The sequence below is a fragment of the Sylvia atricapilla genome, chromosome 3, assembly GCF_009819655.1.
Source record: "Sylvia atricapilla isolate bSylAtr1 chromosome 3, bSylAtr1.pri, whole genome shotgun sequence".
Classification (NCBI taxonomy): domain Eukaryota; kingdom Metazoa; phylum Chordata; class Aves; order Passeriformes; family Sylviidae; genus Sylvia; species Sylvia atricapilla.
In genome coordinates, this window is record NC_089142.1 from 107,539,372 (window position 1) to 107,560,760 (window position 21,389).

At 40.7% G+C, this 21,389-nt stretch overlaps 1 protein-coding gene across 3 annotated transcripts in view; it reads right to left on the reverse strand.

Moving 5' to 3' along the window:
- The window catches only part of PLCB4 (phospholipase C beta 4), a 186,766-nt gene that overhangs the window by 78,176 nt on the left and 87,201 nt on the right, over positions 1-21,389 (reverse strand). For all 3 annotated transcript variants that reach the window (XM_066316540.1, XM_066316541.1, XM_066316542.1), the window contains 4 exons: positions 7,494-7,594; positions 5,262-5,342; positions 4,902-4,961; positions 3,593-3,736 (listed from right to left, as the gene is read on the reverse strand). In XM_066316540.1, the coding sequence (XP_066172637.1) occupies positions 3,593-3,736; positions 4,902-4,961; positions 5,262-5,342; positions 7,494-7,577 (369 nt within the window). In that variant the 5' untranslated portion in view covers positions 7,578-7,594. The remainder of the gene's footprint in view (positions 1-3,592; positions 3,737-4,901; positions 4,962-5,261; positions 5,343-7,493; positions 7,595-21,389) is intronic.

Consider the following 21,389-nt stretch of genomic DNA (forward strand, 5'->3'; position numbering starts at 1 on the left):
GAATGTCAAAATGAAATGTTTTCACTGCAGTTGACTTCCATCCCATAACTATTGTTAGCTGTGTGACAAAGTCTGCGTTTATCTTTATGTTGTTTGTCGGTGTGTGAGTAATTAAGCATTTTAACATGTTCTGTTTATTCTGGTGCCTCACAGGTTAAGCCATCAAAGTGTGAATCAGTGTCTCAGTAACACATGAGAGGAATTTTCTACCAAATTTTCTATCTATTTTCTATCAAATCCAACTAGAGGCAGAAAACCAGTGTAAAAGGTTGCTCCACTCTCCTTCCCACCCTTTCTCCCCCATGGGTGCTCCCATCCCAGATGCACAGCCAGAGGAATGCATCAGCACTTCCCAAAGCCAGATTATTCTAAACACTGGTGTGAGCTTTGCCTTCAAACATGATTTTAACACGAAGGCTTTTCCTTGAATTGAAGTAGGAATGTTCACTGAACTCCTCTCCCAGCAGGGCATGGAGAACAGTACATTCAAGCAGAAGGGCAAAATCTGAGGTGGAGAGATGGTCCTTTCCAGGAAAATGGCTGGAGCTGGGAAAGAACAACCACCAGGGCAAATTCACCTCTGATATGCATTAATATTAAGTAACGTTAAGGAAGACGACTTAAGCTAATCTTTTAAGCTAAACTCCTTAATGCATTGCCAGATTGGATGAGCAAAGAAGACAAGAAGTCCAGATTTTGGGTTGCTGAAGTACAAGAGCTTGTACTGGACCCATGCCAGTGTTGGACAGGCAGCCCACATGCCAAGGGCTGAGGCCTCACATCAGCACTAGATCACTTCTGCCCCAAGGAAATTCATCCCCAAATACTCACTGGCCTTTTCAACTGTCCTAGCCTGAGGAAAACAGATTATCCAATTACTAGGGCATAGAAAGTCCATCTGGGAAGTAAAAAAGAAAAATACACACATATGCTCTCATCTCTAATATGTATGTGTGTGTGTTTGTGTGTGTTAATTTCAGCTCAGGATAATTTATATAAACTGATTTAATCAGGATTCCAAGCATCAGGTTTTAAATTCCACCTTTTACAGTCACTCTCTACTACCACAGTGGAGCTGCTTTAGGAGTGGACCACGACAGCTGCTTGCAATCAGAGACAGAGTACACCCTATTTTGTGGCTGTTTTTAAGAGTGGAAATGAAAACCAATTTCTCAGCTGAAAACACCAATAAAATTTAAGTAGCTAGAATGTAAATACCAGAGTTGGAGCTTGGAGACAAGTGGAGAGATAATAAACACACTCTTGTTGTTGGAGTAGCGGTACTTGGAGCTAAGCAATGCCTCAGCCAGCCCTGCTGAGCACCAGGGGCACCTCCAGGGACTGTCCCACTCTGCTCCCTGTGCCAGGGACCTGGCAGAACCTGGTTCCCAGCAGTACCACTCCATGCATGGACAGGCTGAAGAAGCCAGGAATTTCCACTAATTTTCTCCCTCATGGTTACTCAGTCCCATTTTAACCCAGCCTTCAGTGAGTAACAACCGCTTCTTTTCCAATTGTAAATCATCACCTACAGAAGCAGAACCTTTTGGGGCAGAAAGGTTCTGAGCTTTTGCGCTTGAATCTGCCACTCAATTCCCTCATTTTAAAGTATTCCAATCAGGTACAGACTAATGCTCTGTTCCTCGAGGCAACAGGAGGGACAGCAGAAACCACAGGTTTCTGACACCTATTTTACTACCCTCACACATATCTGGGCAGCTTAAGCTTCAGCCATCGCCCCTTCTCCTCCAAACTCTTGCCTCTGTCATTTCAAATGAGGGGCTTCTATTCGAACTTGGATTAATTTGAGGCCTATTTTAAACTGCAGTTAGCAGCTGCACAGCTACTTAGTGCCATACAAAGGCTTTTTTTTCTTCCTGAGGGGATATACTGTGTTCCACAAGGAAGATGTTTTGTCCTGAACAAAACAGGAAGAATTAAGCACTTCTGTGTGCAGATAACCCCTAGAAGATTCTATTTTAGCACAGAAGTGCAGTAGCAAGTTGATATATTTACCATATACCAAAGGTCAACACAGCACAGGCCAAACTCCCCAGTGAAGGCAACTTAGAAAGCCCTAAATCGATTTTTCGGCCTGATCTGCTTTATGCTCTCCCTCGTGCCTCCAACATATCATATCAGATGAGGTGGATCATGACTGCTGACAATTCTGGGTATATATTTTGGTAGAAAGGCTCCCAAATGCAGGACTTTGACTACCATGGGCCTCTCAGAGCCTGCCCACTGCAGCATGACACACCATTTCTGTAAGGCTTGCCTGTTAATGAGCAGTACATCTTTCCGACAGCATAATTAGCTCATCTCTTGTGACAGTCTCTGCAATGGGGCAACATTCTCACAAACCAATTAGTCTAATACAGGTTATTGAGATCTAATGGTGGCTGAGAAACTTAACTGCAGCTGTCTTCAGAATAAATCTGAGACACTGATGGGTTAAGTACGAAAGTGAATGCTGCCAACATCTCCTTCGCTTTCCTTCTTCTTTCAAATGCTTTCATTTCAAATGCTTTCAAAACATAACCCTGGCACGTTATTTCCCTTAAAGCCTGCTGGAAACACACATAGTAAAATCAATTTAGTGTACCCATGTAAGTTATACAAGTATTTTTCCTATAAAGGAGTTTACTCAGCATTGCCATTGTTTCCAAAGGTATGAATCCAAGGCAATGAAAAATAAACCAGGTCTGGCAAGGGATTTAGTGATGTTGCATTCAGCAAACAGTTTTAAGGCAGGGGATTTACCAGGTGTGTGATACTGATCAGTATTTAATATTTATCTCACAGGCAGAGCAGATTATAATCCTAAATACCCTAAATACATACAGACAGAAAAGAAAAACAAAGAGCGTGCACTTTAAAACCCCATGAATGTCTGGATCTCAGCTAGCAGTGTACTATCAGCACCCTGATCAGGTTTCTCAGAGCAGTTTACAGCTCAGTACCAGGGCAGGTGGAGCCCAGGACTTGCATGTGAACTGCAATCTCAAGCTCTCAGGAAAGATGACGTGTTAAAAAAGCACCATTGTTTCCTCAAGACTGTTCCGTGTCAACCGGAAACAGAAAAGAACCTGGGTACACTGGGATCCCTGTAACTGTAGAGAATTTTCTTTCCTGCTTTTGTTTTTTCAAATAATGTGAACCACACTATACAATTAGGTTATCAGAACAGAATTTTGAAGGGCTGAACTCCACCCACCAGGAAAATGGCAGTAATTGCACCTCCCTTCAGCATCCCTGACACAGGCCCACCACACCATCATCAGCTCTTCTGCTGAAAAAGCCCCACACAGAGACAGGGAACAGCTCAGGGAGTGCTCTGCCCTATATACAATGGTCTCATGTCTGATTTTGATAAATCACTGTGCATGCACAGGCTGATAAATCGCTGCTTCCTCCCACCACAGCACACAGACATGCTCCACATGGATGTTTGCTGTCCTTTGGAAGAGTGAGGCGGCAGACACTAAACTGGGTATTTCAGTCAGCCATGCAGGCAGACTTAGGAAAAACAATTGAGCACTGCTGATGAGTTCTTCTTTTAACTCCCACACACTGTTTAATTGTGAAATACCTTGGCTATTTCTGTGTTTTCTGCTACCATGAAAGTGAAGCTGATGTTCACCAGATCTGTGCCACTGCAAACACACACTATCCGTCCTTCCAACTCATTTTCTGATTTTCCAACAGCCTCAAGTGCAGTCAGTATTTTGGGATCCTGTGAAACAGAATAAATAACTTGTTACATTTGCAACACTTCTGTTAAGCAAGGTACTATGTTAAAATGAATTTTCACCTCCTTACACATCTTTAAACCTTTGCCAGTCATCTTAAATGAGTGGTTTCACTTAGAAACATTGGACAAACCTGAAGAAACAATATATTCTAGCAGTTAGGAACATGACCGTGAGAACTCATATTTTCATCACGAAAAAGAAAAATTAATCACTCCAAGGACTGGAAACAGAGGAACAGTACTAATCTCTAAGTTAATTATTCCAATCTAGTTAAGTCCATAGTTCCTGAGAGTCATCGATGTCTGTGACTTCTTGGCTGTTTCTTAGCGACATGTCACACAAGCTGTTGGCTCTGCTGCTGGAGGTTTAATGAGTATATTTTTTTACATTTTATTAAAGACAGAGCTGAAGTCAGAAGCACATCGATGTGGCCATCAGCACATGGAGCATGGAGTTGTCTGCATAACCACATCTCATACCCCTTCTCTGTGGGGCAGGAATCTCAGTCTGTGGATTCCCAAGAGAATATGTAAGAGATAGTTACCTACAGTCAACACAAAAACCACTTAACATGTGCAAGTGGAAATGCAGGAAATACAACAAATTCCTTCTGAATATTACTGAGCATATTTCCAAAGTTTTGGGGTTCTCCAGAACTCCTAGCTAGTACTTCTGCTGGTACTTTTTAAAAAGGCAGACTGTGACCAGCTGCCCTCTTTGACTACCTAAATGCATAAAGAGAGATGCAAACAAATTTTTCTACATTTTCTGCCAATGGAGTAAGAAGATAAAATAAATTCAAACAGATAGGAACAAAATATGGAAAATGAAACTTATTTTTCAGATCCCTAAAACAAATATCACAATAAACTGTTAGATAATAATTAAAAATCCTGATATGTGCTTTTAGTGTCTGTTCAGCTCTCAGTGCATCCTGAATCCTGTAGAACATCAGAAAGACCAGGTGACTGAACCTTCCCACTGCAATCACAACAAATCACTTCAAAACTTCAAACTTTATGCTAAGATTGCAAAATAAAAGCTGTGTTGCTAGTATTATTTCAAGAAATGAATGCCATCCTGCATTTCACCTTCAGTTTAAATATTCTTTGTTTAAACGAAGAGTATAAAGTAACTATAAAGTACCTTTGGTACAGCTCCAAAACGAACACTGTTGATCAGGGAGCATTCTAATACCTGTCCTTCCTGAAATGATAAAAAGGGTGTAAGTTCAAAGGTCTGCTGAGACATGGCTCCATTGGGAATTTCAGTGAGAACAAACAGTGAATTTTATTGGCAAACACGGCTAACAAACACTAAGCAGTATATTTCCCTTTAATATCAGTTAATTCCCACTTAAATGCTTCACTTCTGTCAATTCTCAAAGAATAGGATGAACATTAGTTTTGTACATGAACTAACATAGTATTCTAGATTTTCAAAAACCAGAATATATATTAAGTGTAATAATATATATTATACATTCCTGACATAATCCTTACATACCTTTCCTTCACTTTTCCAGCTCAGAAAAAACCCAAATTCATCCACTTGGAAGAGACAGTTGCTTTCAAAGACAAAAGATTCCTATAGAAAAGAAAATACAGACCATTATTTTAGTCAGTTTGACAAACACCAATTATTTATCATTTGAAAATAAAGGACTGCTCTGTTTTTTTCCAAAGACCCTTGAAAGAATTTGCTGTTCCCCCCCAATCCAAAAAAAACCAGAAGCAAGAGAGGCAGGCTTTTTTAAAAAGAGATCACTTTTAATGATTTGTCTTATTGTTGATGCTTGAGACACTGGAATGCACATAATTAATATTTTCCTATCTCATTGCAACTAAACAAAGATGTTTTATTTAATAGAAGCAGCGATTCTTACCAATAAAAAACCTTAATGAAACGGAACTTCAAAAAAATTATTGAAAATTAAATGCTTTAAGGTAAAAAATATATAATTTGCCAATGCCACCTTCAGGATCAAATGGCCACATTTCCTTTTGACGTGCAGAATTTGGGAAGCACTTTTCTGTTGCACTGTGGCAGTGTACATGCTGTGAGTGCTTTGCAGCCTGAGTATCTGACAAGCAGAGCTTGAAGGATATTGATTTGTAGAAGAAATCAGGAAAAAATGGCATTCCAAAGAGACCAGGCAAGGCAAAAAAAATCAGATTAGCTGAATTTAAAAAGAAATTTCCTCCACACACCTCCAGCCTCAATTAGAGAATCATAAATTAAGCTCAAATGCAGGAAAACAGCGTGCAGAATCAATCACTTCTTCAAGAAAAAGAGGATCCAGAACTCCCTGACTTCCTTAATTGAAAACCGAGGTGCATTTGTGAGAAGAGTCCTCTGTGAGGAAACAAGCCAGGCTCCCAACTGTACCACAGAAAACCTGCAGTAAACTGCAGCACACTTGGAGCAGGAGAAGATCACAGGACGGACGAAGGATGTTTTGCTCCACAGGGGGAAAGCGGGACTTTCTGTGGGGTTTGGGGGCAGCAAATTCAGCTGCAAGGAGCAAGGCCTCGGTGCCAGCTCCTGACCCCACGTGTGCCCACAAGGAGAGTCTCCCAGAGGTGCCTGCTGAGAGCAGAACAAGTGATGCCTGACCTTGTCCCTGTCCCTACATCCAAGGCCCAGGCGCCCAGCAAATGCCTCTGATGCCACCCCGAAATCTGAACACTAAAAACCCCCTCCTGTATCTGCTCATTCTCTGTTTCTTGGTGAAAGTGCAAGAGAATAAACACAGGCTGTGCCCCTTCATTTAGCTCCTCACAGGCTGTTTCTGGAGCAGTGGTTGCTGAGGGAAAATAAAGCTTTTCTGAACCACCTTTCAAAAGGAATTCCATGTCCAGCAGTATCTATTTCATTTATCTGGCCCCAAATCTGGAAATGCAGGGTAAACCAACTATCCCTATCTTGGCAGGCCTCGTGATAAAAAATACCTTTTACTTACATTTCAAAAGATAAGAAAATACTAATATCCCTGAAGGCACTTACCTTCAACTTATAGAGATTTCCTGTTCAAACAAGATTAAAAATAGACCCTAATAAAATTATTCTTACCAGCATATCAGTGCTGAGTATAAGGTAAACTTCTCAGCATTTTATTTCAGCCGCCTGTGTAAAATGCCCTGTTTTGCATTTCTTTAATAAATGTAGATTAAAGCATAGCTGAAAGCAGGGTCATAGTAATCATATTTCAGATAGAGTGCAGATTGATTTTCTAAAGTAGATAAAACCACTCCAGTTCTCAAATGATGCATTTGAATCAGAATATGAATGTTCTGTGTTCCCTTACTTTCCCTTGTAATAGGCAGGTCCTGAGTTTATATATTTTAAAAAAAGAGCAACATTCTCCCTCCCTCCATTTGATAGATAGTACAAAAAAATTGAAGGATTCACTTTGTTTAATAGTGTGCTTTATGAATTTGCAAAAATGAGAGTTTTATACAGGTTACAGATATTTTGATCCAATTCTCCCTTTCTCTTCCTTGGGGCTTATGTCAAATCAGAGGGATTAAATATATTTTAAAGCCATTTCTTTTAAAAGCAAAAAAACTACATATAGCAATAAAGTGTGTTGGTATTGCCTCCCCACAGACATTTCTGGGGCTATTACAAGAAAAAAATTAAAGTTTCTTTGTGTAAAATGAAAGTAAAACATGAAATAGTCTAGAACTTCTGCATATTTAAAAGAGAACAGCAAATGAAAGGCAACTGGCTTCTTACCTCTTCATATCTATCAAACACTGCTCCATCTTGCATAAAAGAGGGAACTGGCTTCTGCCAGTTAAATTCATAAGGTTTTGCCATGATTACGGGAGAAAAACCTGAAATGGAATGGAAAAGCACAGTTCAATTACTGTCCTTCAAACGGAGCATTTCAAAGGCCAAGCAGGATAAAAAGTGACTTCTAGCTTTTCCTTTCACACAGAAGTATTAAAAAGTCACAGCGCATTTCCAAATCAAGAGCTTTCCTTCAAGGAGTAATTTTGTTTCATACCTTTAAAATGGAAAATACTTGTAAAATGTGTGTATGAACTTAATTATTTGAAAAACACTTGCACTGTAACTTCTAGAGTACAATGAGGCTGGGATTAACCTAGCTCTAGGTGAAGAATACCACAAACTGTAATGCAGAAAAATGCTTCTTTTTTTACTGGAAAACATCAGATGCTACAGAGACAGAGTGTATTTTCTCTTAACAGCCTAAACTGTATGCTACAGAGGCAAAATATAATTTTCATTTCAAATTTCATTTACGTTAAATAAATTCCTGGGTGTTTTCAATCATAATTTATCCAGATACAAATTTATCAAGATACAAATAATAAATATGTCAAAATTCATAGGGAAAAATACTGTTTTAGAGGTACAGGCCATTAAATAAAACTAGGTAGTTGTATTGTGAACTTCTGAAAGAGAACAAATGTGAACAAAATTGTTATTTTAAAATAAACCCCAGAAGTCACATTGTATGGACATTACAATAAAGACAGCAAATTATCCAGTAACCTTTCCAATGCCTTCCAGGTTACACGGGAAGGGGCAGAAAATGGGGCAAAAAATGCCCCAAGTAAATACTGTGAAATACTGAAGTCCATGTAATCAGAAGTGGTTGCTCCTGCCTCCTAATGCCATCTAGGACACTCAGCACCCTGATGTGGCACCGGAGCAGAGTGGGAACAGCCTTGGCAGCAGCAAGGCAAGAAGAGGCTGAGTGCTGGATGTCAGGGAATGGCGCTGCTGTGAGATGGGATATGGAGGGTGACACGGCCACACCGCTGACCTCACCCTGTCCTGCACTGACAGCTGGGGACCTTCAGCCACTCCTGACTGTCCCCAGAGGCACCCACAGGGGTTAAGTGTGACCAGCTCTGGAGCTGCTGCGGCACAGCCACAAGGCCTGGGAAAATTTGTCCAAGCAAGAGGAATAAAGAGTCTGCATAAAACTGCAGGGAGAGCGTGACAGCCTGGGCAATCCATGCAGACAGAAACGTCTTCTTTGGCTGAATTTTATACCCAGAATAAATGCAACTACTTAAAAGAGTTTAAGAACTTTATAGCATGCCCCTTGTCTGTCTTGTTTTCATTCACATAAAACATCGAAGAAAAAAAATGAGAACAAAAGAACTGTTAAAAGACTGTCCAACATTTGCTTCAAGAACAGTTATTTTGGTAATTTCCTACAGAAAAAAATAACACTACTACTTAAAACATGCAAAGTACATTTTCATGTTAACCCATCTACTTTTAACAGAAATCTTCTCAAAGATACTGTATCTTTCCAAAGATACAGTTTGAAAGTTATATATATATATGTCAGCATTAAGAGTTCATTTTCATTGAAAATGGGATGAAAATTCAAAATAATAGATCTCTAATCCCTAATCTTAAAAAGCAAAAGGCTAAATTATATTTAAACTATTAGTCTGTACCTTTTTTCTCCCAATGAAGAGATGCTTTGAAGGAAATAGATCATCTATATCCAATATCTTATCAAAAACTCCCTTTTCTTTTTGCCAGTCCTGTGCATTTGGCCCTTGCCACTCTGTAAACAAGGAATATCATCTTATTCATGAGGATTATGAGATGTTTTGAGGTTCTTTCCAGGAACACTCCAATTTTTTATTTTTTTTTTTTTATTTTTAATACATATAATTCTCATGTCTCTTCCAGTTTATATCAGCCTAGAGCTGCTTTTCCCTCATTTCATGAAGGAACTTGGATAACAGGACAGCCACCTCACTGCAGTATCATGATGGGGTCATGTTCTGTGCAGCTTATGGAGTTCACACAGAATAATCACAACAAATTGGAAACTCAGTGGTTGTTCTTGAGGCAAAGGAAACTTAAAACATACACACCTGAAGTGATAACCCCTATTTTTATGGCATGGTGGTTGTTCCCCTATCTATTTAAATGTCTTTTAGTATCAGGATGGTCTCATGCAGCAAAGTTCATTCAAATACAACATTCATGCAGCAATAAATGCTCCCATCCTTCTGGGAACAACTAACACAGTCTGTGCTAAAACATCAGAAATGTGGTGGCACTTTTAAGGCTGTGAAGAATACTCCTTCACAGTCCCAAGACTACGTAAATGGCTTTTACCCTTTTACACTGGTGCTGAACCCCACACAAACTGAGACTTAAAACCCTCCAAGTTCTGCAACTGCTCTGAACTCCCGTGTAAGGCACATCCTAATGCTCCTTCCAGCACCTGGCACGTAAAGAGTGCCTGAGCACACCCTTAACTCTCACAAAGATTCATCACCTTAACACTACTCACAGACAACTCGGTTAGCTCGGCTGGGCTCGTCACCCAGTCACAGAAACAGGGCTCTGTAAATCCCTCCTTCACGGGGCTCGTCTCCTTTCGCTGGGTACTCACACAGCCTGATGGACTTGTTACTTCATCGCGGAGACATCGCACAGACGGAGCTCCTCAGTCTGTGCTGCAGTGCGCATTTTTCAAACCCTGCGGCCAGCCTGAGCCCCCTGCACTTTCGCGGCTGCCTTTCCGAAGGCAGGGGTCTGGAGCAGGACACAGCACCCCAGCACCACCCTCTGTCACAGGCGGACAGCCTTGCACCTTCCTCGCACAACCTTGCTGTTTGCTGGCCAGAAAACACGGCTGACTGCTCATCATTCATCAGGCAATCACGTTCTGTCTCGGGGACTCCGGCCCCGTTATTTACCACCTTACCGAGCTCTTCTCGAGCTCTGCTCTCACAGGTCACTTCAGTTTACAGATGAACTGAGACAGATGAAGTGTGAGGGAACAGCTTCAGTACACGCAGCAAGGAGTTGGAGGGATTGTAACAAACAACATTTTTAAGTCTTATACTTTAGCAGCTGTGCAGAAGGTGAAGAAAATTCTCTCTGCTTTTAGAGAAGCTCTTTTCAGTCTCACATTTCTTACACTCCTCTCAAAAATCCTTTTTTTTTTTTTTTTTCCTTAACCCTGTTAGCTTTTAAGATCACCAAACTAAAATACAAAATATCCCCATGTCACTCTTCGGATCTCTGTTAATCTTCATCAGTTTTTTAGCAGTTTGAAAAGAGTGAACCCCTCTGCCCAATCCCAACCAGCAAACCCAAACAAACGCGACATTGTAGCATTCATATGGCTGCAAATATGTGCATGCATATATGCTCACTATGATGAAAATCAAGAATTACCCTCTTTAGAGAAATTTAATAACAATGAAATGTGTGAAGATTCAACTGGGAGACATAGAAGGTTAAAGAACTCAATTTAAAGGCAGCAAAAATTTTAATTTGAAAACTTTTATACCTCCTTTAAAAACTGAAATCAAATCTTCTTACTAACTTAAGAGTTCTCAAAGCATAATAACTCCTCTGAATACATACCATTCACGAAAGCAGAAAGAACACTCATATAAATGCACCTCAGGACTTAATTAATGACTCCAAGAGAGAGGCAGGTGAAGTGCAGTAGTTAAATGCCTCTTGCAGTATCTCACTTTCCTTCAACACTGATTTATGCCTTGAAGGCATGACTTGGATCACATGAAATTCACCTGGAGTACCCAAAGAGGGAGGACACAAAATTAACCATATCCAGAAGAGCATTAATTAACACAAAAGTCCTCCTCTTTTGTAAGCTTGGCTGTACTAAGCTAAATCTGGGGCGTGTGGACTATAAATCCTGGGTTTTTTCATTCTTTCACCAAAAGAAGGACAAGGTGTGGCTGAACAGGAGGAGGAAAGGATTCTGTTAATATGAAGGAGACAAATGTTTGGGGAAAGAGGTGATATTCTAAACTAACCCACAGGGCTGGCTAGCATGATGGATAGGATACTCCTTGGATCCCATAAACATCCTGTCAATGTTGAGACACTGCTGGAAAGGACAGCAGAGTTCCTTAGAGTTGACCCCCCCATGTTTCAAACACAGAAACTCACAATTTCCGCAGTTTGCTTAGCCCCGAGTATCGTAACAGGACCTGTAAATTTTCTTTTTAGTCATTATTATTTTTGCCTCTGGAATGAATCCCTATTTGCTGAGTGAGAGGTGAGGAAGCTCCACACTTTGTGTTTGCCCTTTCACCACTTACCTCTTGCAATCACAACCAGCTAAACTTGCCCCAGTTACTGTCTGTGCGGGTTTCAAGTGCAGCACCCACCCAACACTATGCTGAGTTTAGTAATCTAGCCCAGGAATATGTTTTTCTTACAGATACTAGGAAGCAATTAAAAAAAAAACTAAAAAAAATTAATTTATTTCCCATCCCACTCACCCAAAGACATCCCCCCAGCCTGAAGTACATACAATTTTCACCAGCACTCCTCTTTGGTAAACAAGATTCTTCATTACGAAGACAACCAGATCTAGATCAGCAGACCTCTCTAACTTTTTGGGGGTTTTTTATGGAGTTCATCCCAGTCCAGCAAGTCTCCCTGCAAAGCTGTGGACTAGAGTGAAAATCCAGCTGCCCATGGCTAAACAGGCAGTGCAGCACCGAAATTCTTATAAAAATGCCCCTTTCATTTTTTAATGAGGCTTCGAAGTACTTTCGTATTCAAATACTATAAATGTTTCTAGAAACTTGAAGAAAAATCAGATCTTCATATATTTACTCCTCAAGGTCAAATTCATTTGGTCATAAAGGCACTGACATTAACATAAGCAAAATGCAGAGACAGGGTGGTTTTTAAACTTTGGTTTAAAATCTCGGTTTCAACTCTAGAACTTAAAATTCAGAGTAAGTTTTAAGAAAACAAAAGCCATTATAGTGTGAATCCTATGTAAAAAGTAAGAGGGAGAGCCACATTGCTGAATTTCTGCAGTGCCCACACTATACTATAAAACAATTCCAAGATTTCACAGCTCTTCAGGCTGTTTCACAGTCAAATTTGGCTGGGTTTTTTTTTTTTTTTTTTTTTTTTTTTTTTTTTTTTTTTAAAGAGGAATTTTTCAGCAAGCTATTTTTAAACACATTATCCCACAGCTAATGCAAGCAACTTAAACCAGTTCTCCCCAAAACAAGGTCCAGGAACAACAACAGACATACAACAGGCGCCTGAGTATGCATCATCTAGCAACAGTCTCAATTTCCATTTTGTCTCATTTTCCATTTCATTTTAATTGCTGGGATGCACTGGCATGCAGGGGCAGCTGAGGGGTTAGACCACAACAAGAAGGGGCCTGTTCTGAGGTGATCTTTTGAGATTTCTCCCAGTTCAACTCTGCCCAGTGCAGAGCTCAGAAATGAGTACCAGCTCCTGGTCCTGCCTGCTCCTCAGTCACCACCTCGGATCCTAACAAGCAGAATTCCTAGGATAAAACACAGGATTCCTAGGATCAAACATCACCTCCTAGCTTCCCTACAGTTTTTTCTTTTTGTCCTAATGGCTTTCTAGTTTGTTCATATCTAGAGTTTTCTTAAGCCTTCCTATTCATTTGAAAGCTCTCATTTTTTTTTTATAAGTGCTTACCACTCATCCTTTTTTGGGGGGGAAAGCATTTGCCTTTATGAGAAGTGAATGGTGTATAAAGAGACATGCTGGTTTTGTAAATAAACTTACGCTGGCATATTTACAACAAGATAACAAAACTACGTTCTGACAATGAGAAATACATTTAAATCAAGCCATTCTAGAAAGCTGCTCAGATAATTCCCTCAGGTCTAATTCCTCACAAACTTCTAAATTACAGACATTTCTAGGCCCAAGAAGGCAAATTATTTCTCTGCTCAGCAGCAATACAAAGCCACTGGAGCAGGGTTTCGCTTTTCAATTGATCACCAAAGTCATCTGGACTCATCACACATCTTTGATAGGACTGGGAACAGCCCTTGTGTGCCACCATTGTAAACCAGATTTATTAGTTTCCCTTCCTGAGCAAAACGAGCCTTCAGACAGATGTCACTTGAAATGCCTGGAAAAACAAAAATAACGCGGCAATTGCAACACCAAAGGTTGTTGTTTCAAAAAAAAGTTTAAAAAAAAGGTAAAATTTTACTCATTTTCAAAAAAACTCCTAAAGCAATAAGAGAATCTATACATATTCTTAGAAAAATATATGACTTGAATAGAGAGCTAAGATGCAGAGCTATCATAACTGGACATTACTAAAAACTTGTATGTTATAAAATAATAAACCAGTCATACAAAACTACAAACTTCACGGATTAAGTAAAGTTGTTCTTTCCTTCCAATGATAGGAAATTTGGTGTTAATAGTCTCGATTTTGAAAAACAAAGATGAGAGGAAAAGGGAAAGGCACAGGTCTCCCCAAGGGATTACTTCAGAAGGGAAAATGCTGTGAATTGTACAGAGGATTTAGCAATCTGACTCATCAAAACACAGTAAGTAACAATAGATTTTCATTTACACACATTATTCAGTATGAATCTAACAGTAACATTTTGCTTTAGATCCATCAGGTAAACTTCATTTCATAATGTGAGCCTGTGATGAGGAACCATTCCCTAGAACCTTCCCTGTTTTGTCTCGTTCCAGTAACTCAACCATACAAAATATTAAGTTGTCTAAAAAGATGGAAAAGTGCTACATTTTTATCTTTAGTCAAGCAGAAGTCTTAGAGGCGTTAAAGATTTGTTTAGTATAATATCAAGTGTCCTATTTCCTGGAAGCCATCTCATCCCCAGGTAGTAATAGAGAGCAAATTGGACTCTGATGAAAACAATGGTTTGTGTAATCGCTGCCAAGATCCTTTCTGAACTGCTATAGCATGTGATAGATGTATACAACGTATCTGGATTCAACCAGCACTGACTTTTATTGAGTTTAATTACTTCGCTCTGTGGCTTTCAATAGAAGGCAGTGTTAAAACAAAGGATACCTCATGGAATAATAAAACAAACCAACCAACCAACAGGTAGCACTTGCAGAATATCCCAAGTATTTCCTGACTTATTGAAGCTCAGACTCTCTCTGTACAGTTTTGTAAATTCTGACGCCTTGTAAAATTCCAGCAATGAAACCTAAAGGAATGGGATTTGTCAGATTTATTAAAAAAAATGTTTTCAATATAATGTTTAGGCAATTAAGAACATACTTAATTTCAACTGTTGTTTAATCTGCTGCTGATAGGTAACACATCTTAAGCCAGTGAGTAGCGTTTCTCACTTTTAGGTACACCTGTACAAATTGTTTGTGCAAATTACTTGAATTAAAATCATGGGCAATTTTGACATTTAGAACTTCAGTTTCTTCTTTTTAGCTTCACTCTGGAGCTTTGTGCTCTAAAAGATCTCAAGCAGAAGTGGTTCCTGTACTTTAATGTGATAGGAAGATAGGAAGTGATAGGAAGACAAGAATAAATGTTTGAAATTAAAATTCTAAAAAAAGTTCAGGCGGGAGTACAGATAAACACCAAACAACCTTAAGTGAGCATCACTTCAATTACAAATGCAAGAGTTTAGGGATCCAAGGAAATAAAACAACTGCAAGGCTTTAAGACTGAATTATTAACTACAAATACCATGAAAACAAACTTCCAAACTGCATTAATATCAGCAGTCTTTCCTTTTTTAGTGCAAGGAAAAGTTTTGGAAAGAACACAATGTAGTACCTCAAACAAAAATAAAACAAACTACAAATATCAGCTGCTCCATGACCACATCCTGAGGACACAGTTGTCTGTTTCCAAACACTGACACAGGCCCGGACTTTATATTAATAAAATGCAATGAAAGGTCAAGATCATATTTTTGTAATAACTTCTAAATCCCTGCGTGTTTGAAATAATCCCTCCTATGGTCAGGTACTTCAGTTCAAACCAAACTTTATTAAAGTTTAGGCATGATTTATTAGGATCTTTTTCAAAATATACAGATATATTAAAAAGTAATAAGCTGTGAGGAACATAGATGTTGCGTTATAATCTAAAATTAGGAAAGTGACATTACAATTTGCTGGTTTTCTAGATGACTGCTGAGAAAACAAGAGTGACCCACGTTGCTGGCTTAAAATTTCAGACAAAGCTAAGGTGATCTTTGGCAATTGTTCCAGCAGTCTAAAATGCATTAATATCAAAAAACTGTGTTCATTATTTGACAGTTGGCAATGTGTTTGTTGGAAGTTTAAGCTAATTGCAAATTTCTTGGTACCCTGGATAAAGCCTCGGAACTACAGTCACCATGGAAATGCACGGCGGGGGGTGATACTTTTAAGATTGTCATCGTACAGTTTAACCCATGACATCAGTAAGAAGATTTTGGTCAGAAGATGCAATGCTGCTCAGATTCCATCTCAGCATTCACCTTCCACCCTAGAGACACAGGGGTTGGCATTCAGTTCTTGAAAATGGAGAAGATAATATGGAATGAAAACCAACACAGATCTGCCATCTGCACTTCAGTAGTTCCTTCCTTCCTTCCCTCTCTCCCTGCCTCCTTCCCTCCCATTTGTTTTCATCTCCCTCTATCATAACCCCGAGTCACATCTCAAAGGTAGGGGAATGCAGGGAGGGTATTATCAGCAGGTTGGAATGGAAATTCTCCACTGTCCTTCTGCCCAGGCCAGCAGCAAATCCAAACCCTGGGTAGGAGAGATTCCTAGGGGCAGCTTTTTTTCCCTGCTCACTTCTGTGACAGGCTCAGGCTCAAGTAAGTGCAGCAGCAGAGCTGTGAGCTGCCCTTGCTGAAGTGTGGCTGGAGCAGACTGCAGCTCCCCATGGAGATTTTAGTTGGCTGGTTTCATTTTATTTTTCTGCCAAGATTTCAAGTTCACATCCCAGGAAAAAAATATCTCCCAGTCAGTATCAGGAAAAGAAACTATATGGGGCTCACAGCATGTACTTTGACACTCCTGTGCAAAAAGCAGATCTGGGAATCAGAATGACATTTAATGGATGGGGAAAAATATTAATAACTGCCCAGCCTAAACCCTGTTGTAGAGGTTCAACTTGTCTATTTTTTTCACCCTAGTCACTCTGCCTGTTGTATTCAAAACCAACACTCATCATCAATTGCTCAGAAGAACACACATCCCCTTTGGGATAGGTAGGAGCCAAAGGATCCAGGCTGCAGTTAGGGGTGAGCCAGACAGCTCTGGAGTCCTGGATGGACATTTTGCTATTTCCCATTCTCCTCTTCCTCCCTCTAAACAGGCTAGCAAGACTTGTCTTAATTACAGAATCAGTGATGCTAAATACCCCTTTCACCACCAATAACACCCAGTTCTAATTCATTAACTAATGGGCATTTTGCTGAAGATGGAATTGTCCTGGTTCTAAACACAGTGCATCACAACTAGGCAAGGCTGAAAATAAACTGCTGCCTGTAATTTGGAAATCCAGAAGCCCTCTTTCCAGCAGGATAAATATGGACAGCCATGTAGGAGATGCAACAGGTTATCATTTATTTATATCTTTAATTTCATAGAGAAGCAAGAGGAAAAGCAACAGGTTCTGATCTTTCAGTTATTATGCCTTCATTACAGTAGGTAGGTGGCAGAATAAGCATTTCTTGTCATTTTGTTTCAGCCACGTTTCTTTTTAAATGACTGTTGTGCCACTGCCCAGAAGCTCTGAAAACAATAGGAAAGATTGTGCAAAAAATGTGACCAAGGATAAAGAAAAAATATGCCCAATCCTTTATCTGGTAAATTCATAGTTAACCACAAGCAGAAAATGGGAATGCATAAAACATGGCATCACAGACTCTTTCACTAATCCCTGCCTCAGAGAACCCCTGCAATCTGCATATTCATTTCTACTAATCTAATATTAAAACAACTCTCTTGACATTGTGCTCTGTTTCCTGTCACAGCAGTCGCTATCCAAGTGACAGCTGCTGTCTCTTTGGGGTAAAGGGAGGCTGCCTGAGACTGCTCAGAACTTCATCTGATAAAACAGTTCAGAGTGTTAATACAGTCATTATTGAGGCATTCAGCTGTTTACATTACTTCAGAACAGCACCCCTCCAATGTCACTCTCAATATTAATGTATGGCTTGTTGAAGAAATGGGGTAAAACCAGGCATGTCAGCTATTCAAGAGCAGAGTGGGAGAGTGCTCCAAGCCAGCAACCTCTCCAAATCTTCCTGCTGGATGCATTTGGGTTTGTTCAACTATTCATAATATATATATGAAATTTCTGAAGGAAAGGCATCTCAGTTTTTGATTGCTCCAAGTGCATGATTTGACAGAGTATTCCTAAAGGGATAAAAATAAAAGTGTTGGTATGTAACCTATTTGTCCAGTATGGAGACGGGAAGGAGAGCCAGCCTGCCAGTCAGGAGTGCTGGTATGGCCTGCTGGCCCACACAGCCCATTTGGAACACTTCTTTGACAGCTCCTAATAAACACCAAGATCTACAGCATGCTGAGAAATCCCATTTATTCAGATTTTTCTGGACAAGCTGGCGACACCAGAGTCAGGGGATGCAATTTCTCTGGATTCCTAACTTTAGGATGTAATTTGAGTGTCAAGCAGCAGGAAAGGAGAGGGGGAGCTGATACTTCTCTGAGCTCCTCCTCCTCCTCCTGTTCTTTCTTGTCACCTGCTGCTGTGACCCCACTTCTGCTGAGGAGGAAAGGGACACATAGCACAAGCAGAGGATAGGGAACACACTCACACAGGCAAGGAGATGAGCAGCATTTTCTCCTCTGTCACTGGGGAAGTGAGAGCGTGCATACCATGAGGACATTCCTGATTCCAGACAACCATCAGAGCAGAAAGAAGTGAAATGGATGTGTGGGGAAGATAAAGCACAAGAACTGAAAAGAGGGGGAAGGAACAACAGGAAAAGATACAGGAAGAAAGGATGGGGTGTCTCACACTGATGTGGGCTGAGACAGTGTGATGAGGTGCCCAAGCAGACCAACACAGCTAAAATCCAGAGGGAAGATGGCCACATTTTCACCATGCTAGAAAAGAACAGCAGATAGTTCGGGAAAGCTTAAATGGAAATTATTTGGGATCGCACTGGCAAGGCTATTTTTAGAGATTATTCCAAGTATGAGGATGGGTTACTGCAATATGGCTGGAAAGGAAGGAACTGGGTGGAATACACCAAGAAAGACCAACGAAACAAAGTGCTGGCATCTGTGTGTGGGGGAGAAAAAGAGGGAAGTGGCAATGACACTGCCAATGTTGTGTCATTGTGGCAGCTGTCATTTGTTGTGGCAGCTCAGGAGTGGGGTTGGCACGGCTCCTGGAGGTGAGGATTTCAGTACAGACCCACGCTGCAGTCAGACCAATGGATGAATGGGGAAGAAGCCTGGAAAGGTGAAAGAGCTGCTTCTAGACATAAGGGTGGAGGTCAAAAAAGAGCCGTCTGTTTGGAAGCCATCAAATGCAATGGGAATCCACAGATATAACCAGTGACATCATAAAAATTGATAAAGGGACCCTTGCAGAGACAGAGAGAAAATGTTTTGCCATTTGCACTGGCTGGATGAACTGAAGTGTTCTCAAGTGGTGCTTAACTATGGCTGCCACCATCCACTCTGGCCTCCTACAGCTCAGTAACAAGTGGCACACAGGCCAGGAAAGGCAGGGCCCATCAAAATAAAGAGCAGCATCACACCCAAAGCACAGCAGACCCCACAGAAAGTGAAGGTAACATTCTTACTTGTCGAAAACGAGCATTGTGTTCATCAGGGTTAAGCCTTTCCAGCATGATGATTACCATTGCAAAGAATAAAAACTTGAGCACAGCAGGCTTTTCCCATAAGAGAACTGGTCAGCTAGTTCAGACTGCTTTTTTTTCCTGTCACATACCTATTAAATGCTTCAGACTGTTTAATGTGATAAAAATGTCTAGACTGGTTTTTGACTGAAAGTTTAAGGAAGTTCTTTGCCCTTGGCTAGCAAACCCCTCGCAAGCACAATAATGTCAACGCTGTCCTTCTGCAGCCCACACTTTCTGCATACATCCATAAATCCATTGCAGGCATCTTCAGAAGACTTGAGATTTGAGAGACTAGCCCAGGGAAATGTGAAGCGTATAGGTACAATATAGTATATACATAAATATAGTGTTTCTTTGCAAGGCAAACTCTGCAGTTTGTAATCAAAGTACAGGCATTGCTGAAAAGAAGAAGATGACAGCCCCTCTCACAACCCAGTTAACAAACCCTCCCCCCAAAATAACCAAAAATATCCCGCTGAAATCGATGAAGAGCAAACCCCTTTGCTGAAGCAGGCAGTAGAGTTTAGGCAAGGAATCCCAATGGGCACATTAGGAAAAGCATTGCCACATGTGAGTCAGTGCATTCAATGCTTTGTGGTCCCAAGCTGCCCTCAGTCTCCAGCAGCTGTTTATTTTTGTGTAACAAAACTTCTAACATAATTATAATCACTCTAAACTTAGATGTGAGCACACAGTTTATACTAAAAATAGCTCTGGCAGTGAAATTACCCAGCTCAACTGGTCCACACCCTCCAGCCCTTTCTTTTAAGGGGCTCTAAATCTGCATCTGTGGAGCAGGGCTGTGGTCAAGGAACAGGTGCATCTGATTGTTGTCAGCACGTGTGACTTGCATGCTGGAAAATCAGCTGCATATCATGGAAAAAGCCTGAGGAGAAACACTATCCCTGGACGCCACTCATCGTGGCTGACTCCCGCAGGAAATAAAACTTGCCAAAAGAATTAATGGACAACGTGATGTGACAGGAACGTCACTCGGGGCTGGTCACAACGGGATTGGCAAATGATGTATCAAAGTCCCACTTCCCACTTTCCTGTGTCCTGTTCATTCCCAAAGTAGTCCTAACATCCTGAGGACAATTTTTTGTTTAAAATGCTCTTAATCCCCTTCCAAGACCCTAATTAACTCTTCCTCTTTGGGATCGGACCATGAAGCACACTGCCAGTCAAAGGAGTTGAAAAAGAAACAACAGGCCACACACTCTGCAGGAACACAACTCAGGGCTTGGGAATATCTACGGTAAAGTTGTTCCAAGGGAGGAAAATGGCAGGTTCTCCACATCAAAAGACCATGGCCAGAAGCATTTGTACAGTAGAGGTATGGATCCACCACCGAGCCTTTCTGTTTCCATTCTCCTTAAGATACCATTTTTACTGAGCAAGTCAGAATATTCCCCTCTGTTAAAAACAAGAAGATGGCTTTCCAGCATCACCAGGGAAGGCGACTTTATTGGTTTTGGAGCCCTTGGATACCATACAACTACACTATACAGTGGGGAACAGACCTAGGAAGATGCCACTGTCTAAAATGAATCTTCTGTGAAATAACTACGTGTACAAATTGAAAGCTTGCACCAGGGAGGTTGCACACTGTGGGTTTCTTGGCTTGCTAGCTTAAATATTAATATAGGGTTTAGATCAATAAATCTTTCCTTTTGTCAGTGCACTCTCCTGCAATCTTGGTTTCTGTACAGTCCTCATCCATGTCAAAGGGCACTTTACAGTCATGGCCTGGCTGAATTAAATCCCTTCCTTGCTACATATATGCTTGTCTTCTTTGGGCATCTGAGCGAAATGGCACACGGAGGGAAAAGGGACTAGGCCCAGGTGGTGTTTCTCTGGAAAGCCCCTTGCCATCCCCAGGAGCACTGAGAGTGGCCTGCAAGTTAAGTTTTTAAGCTGAGCAGCAGCCTCCTGAAGGCGAGCAACCGGGCTGTGCTTACTGAGATACCCGACTGTTGGCAAGGCTTTTTTG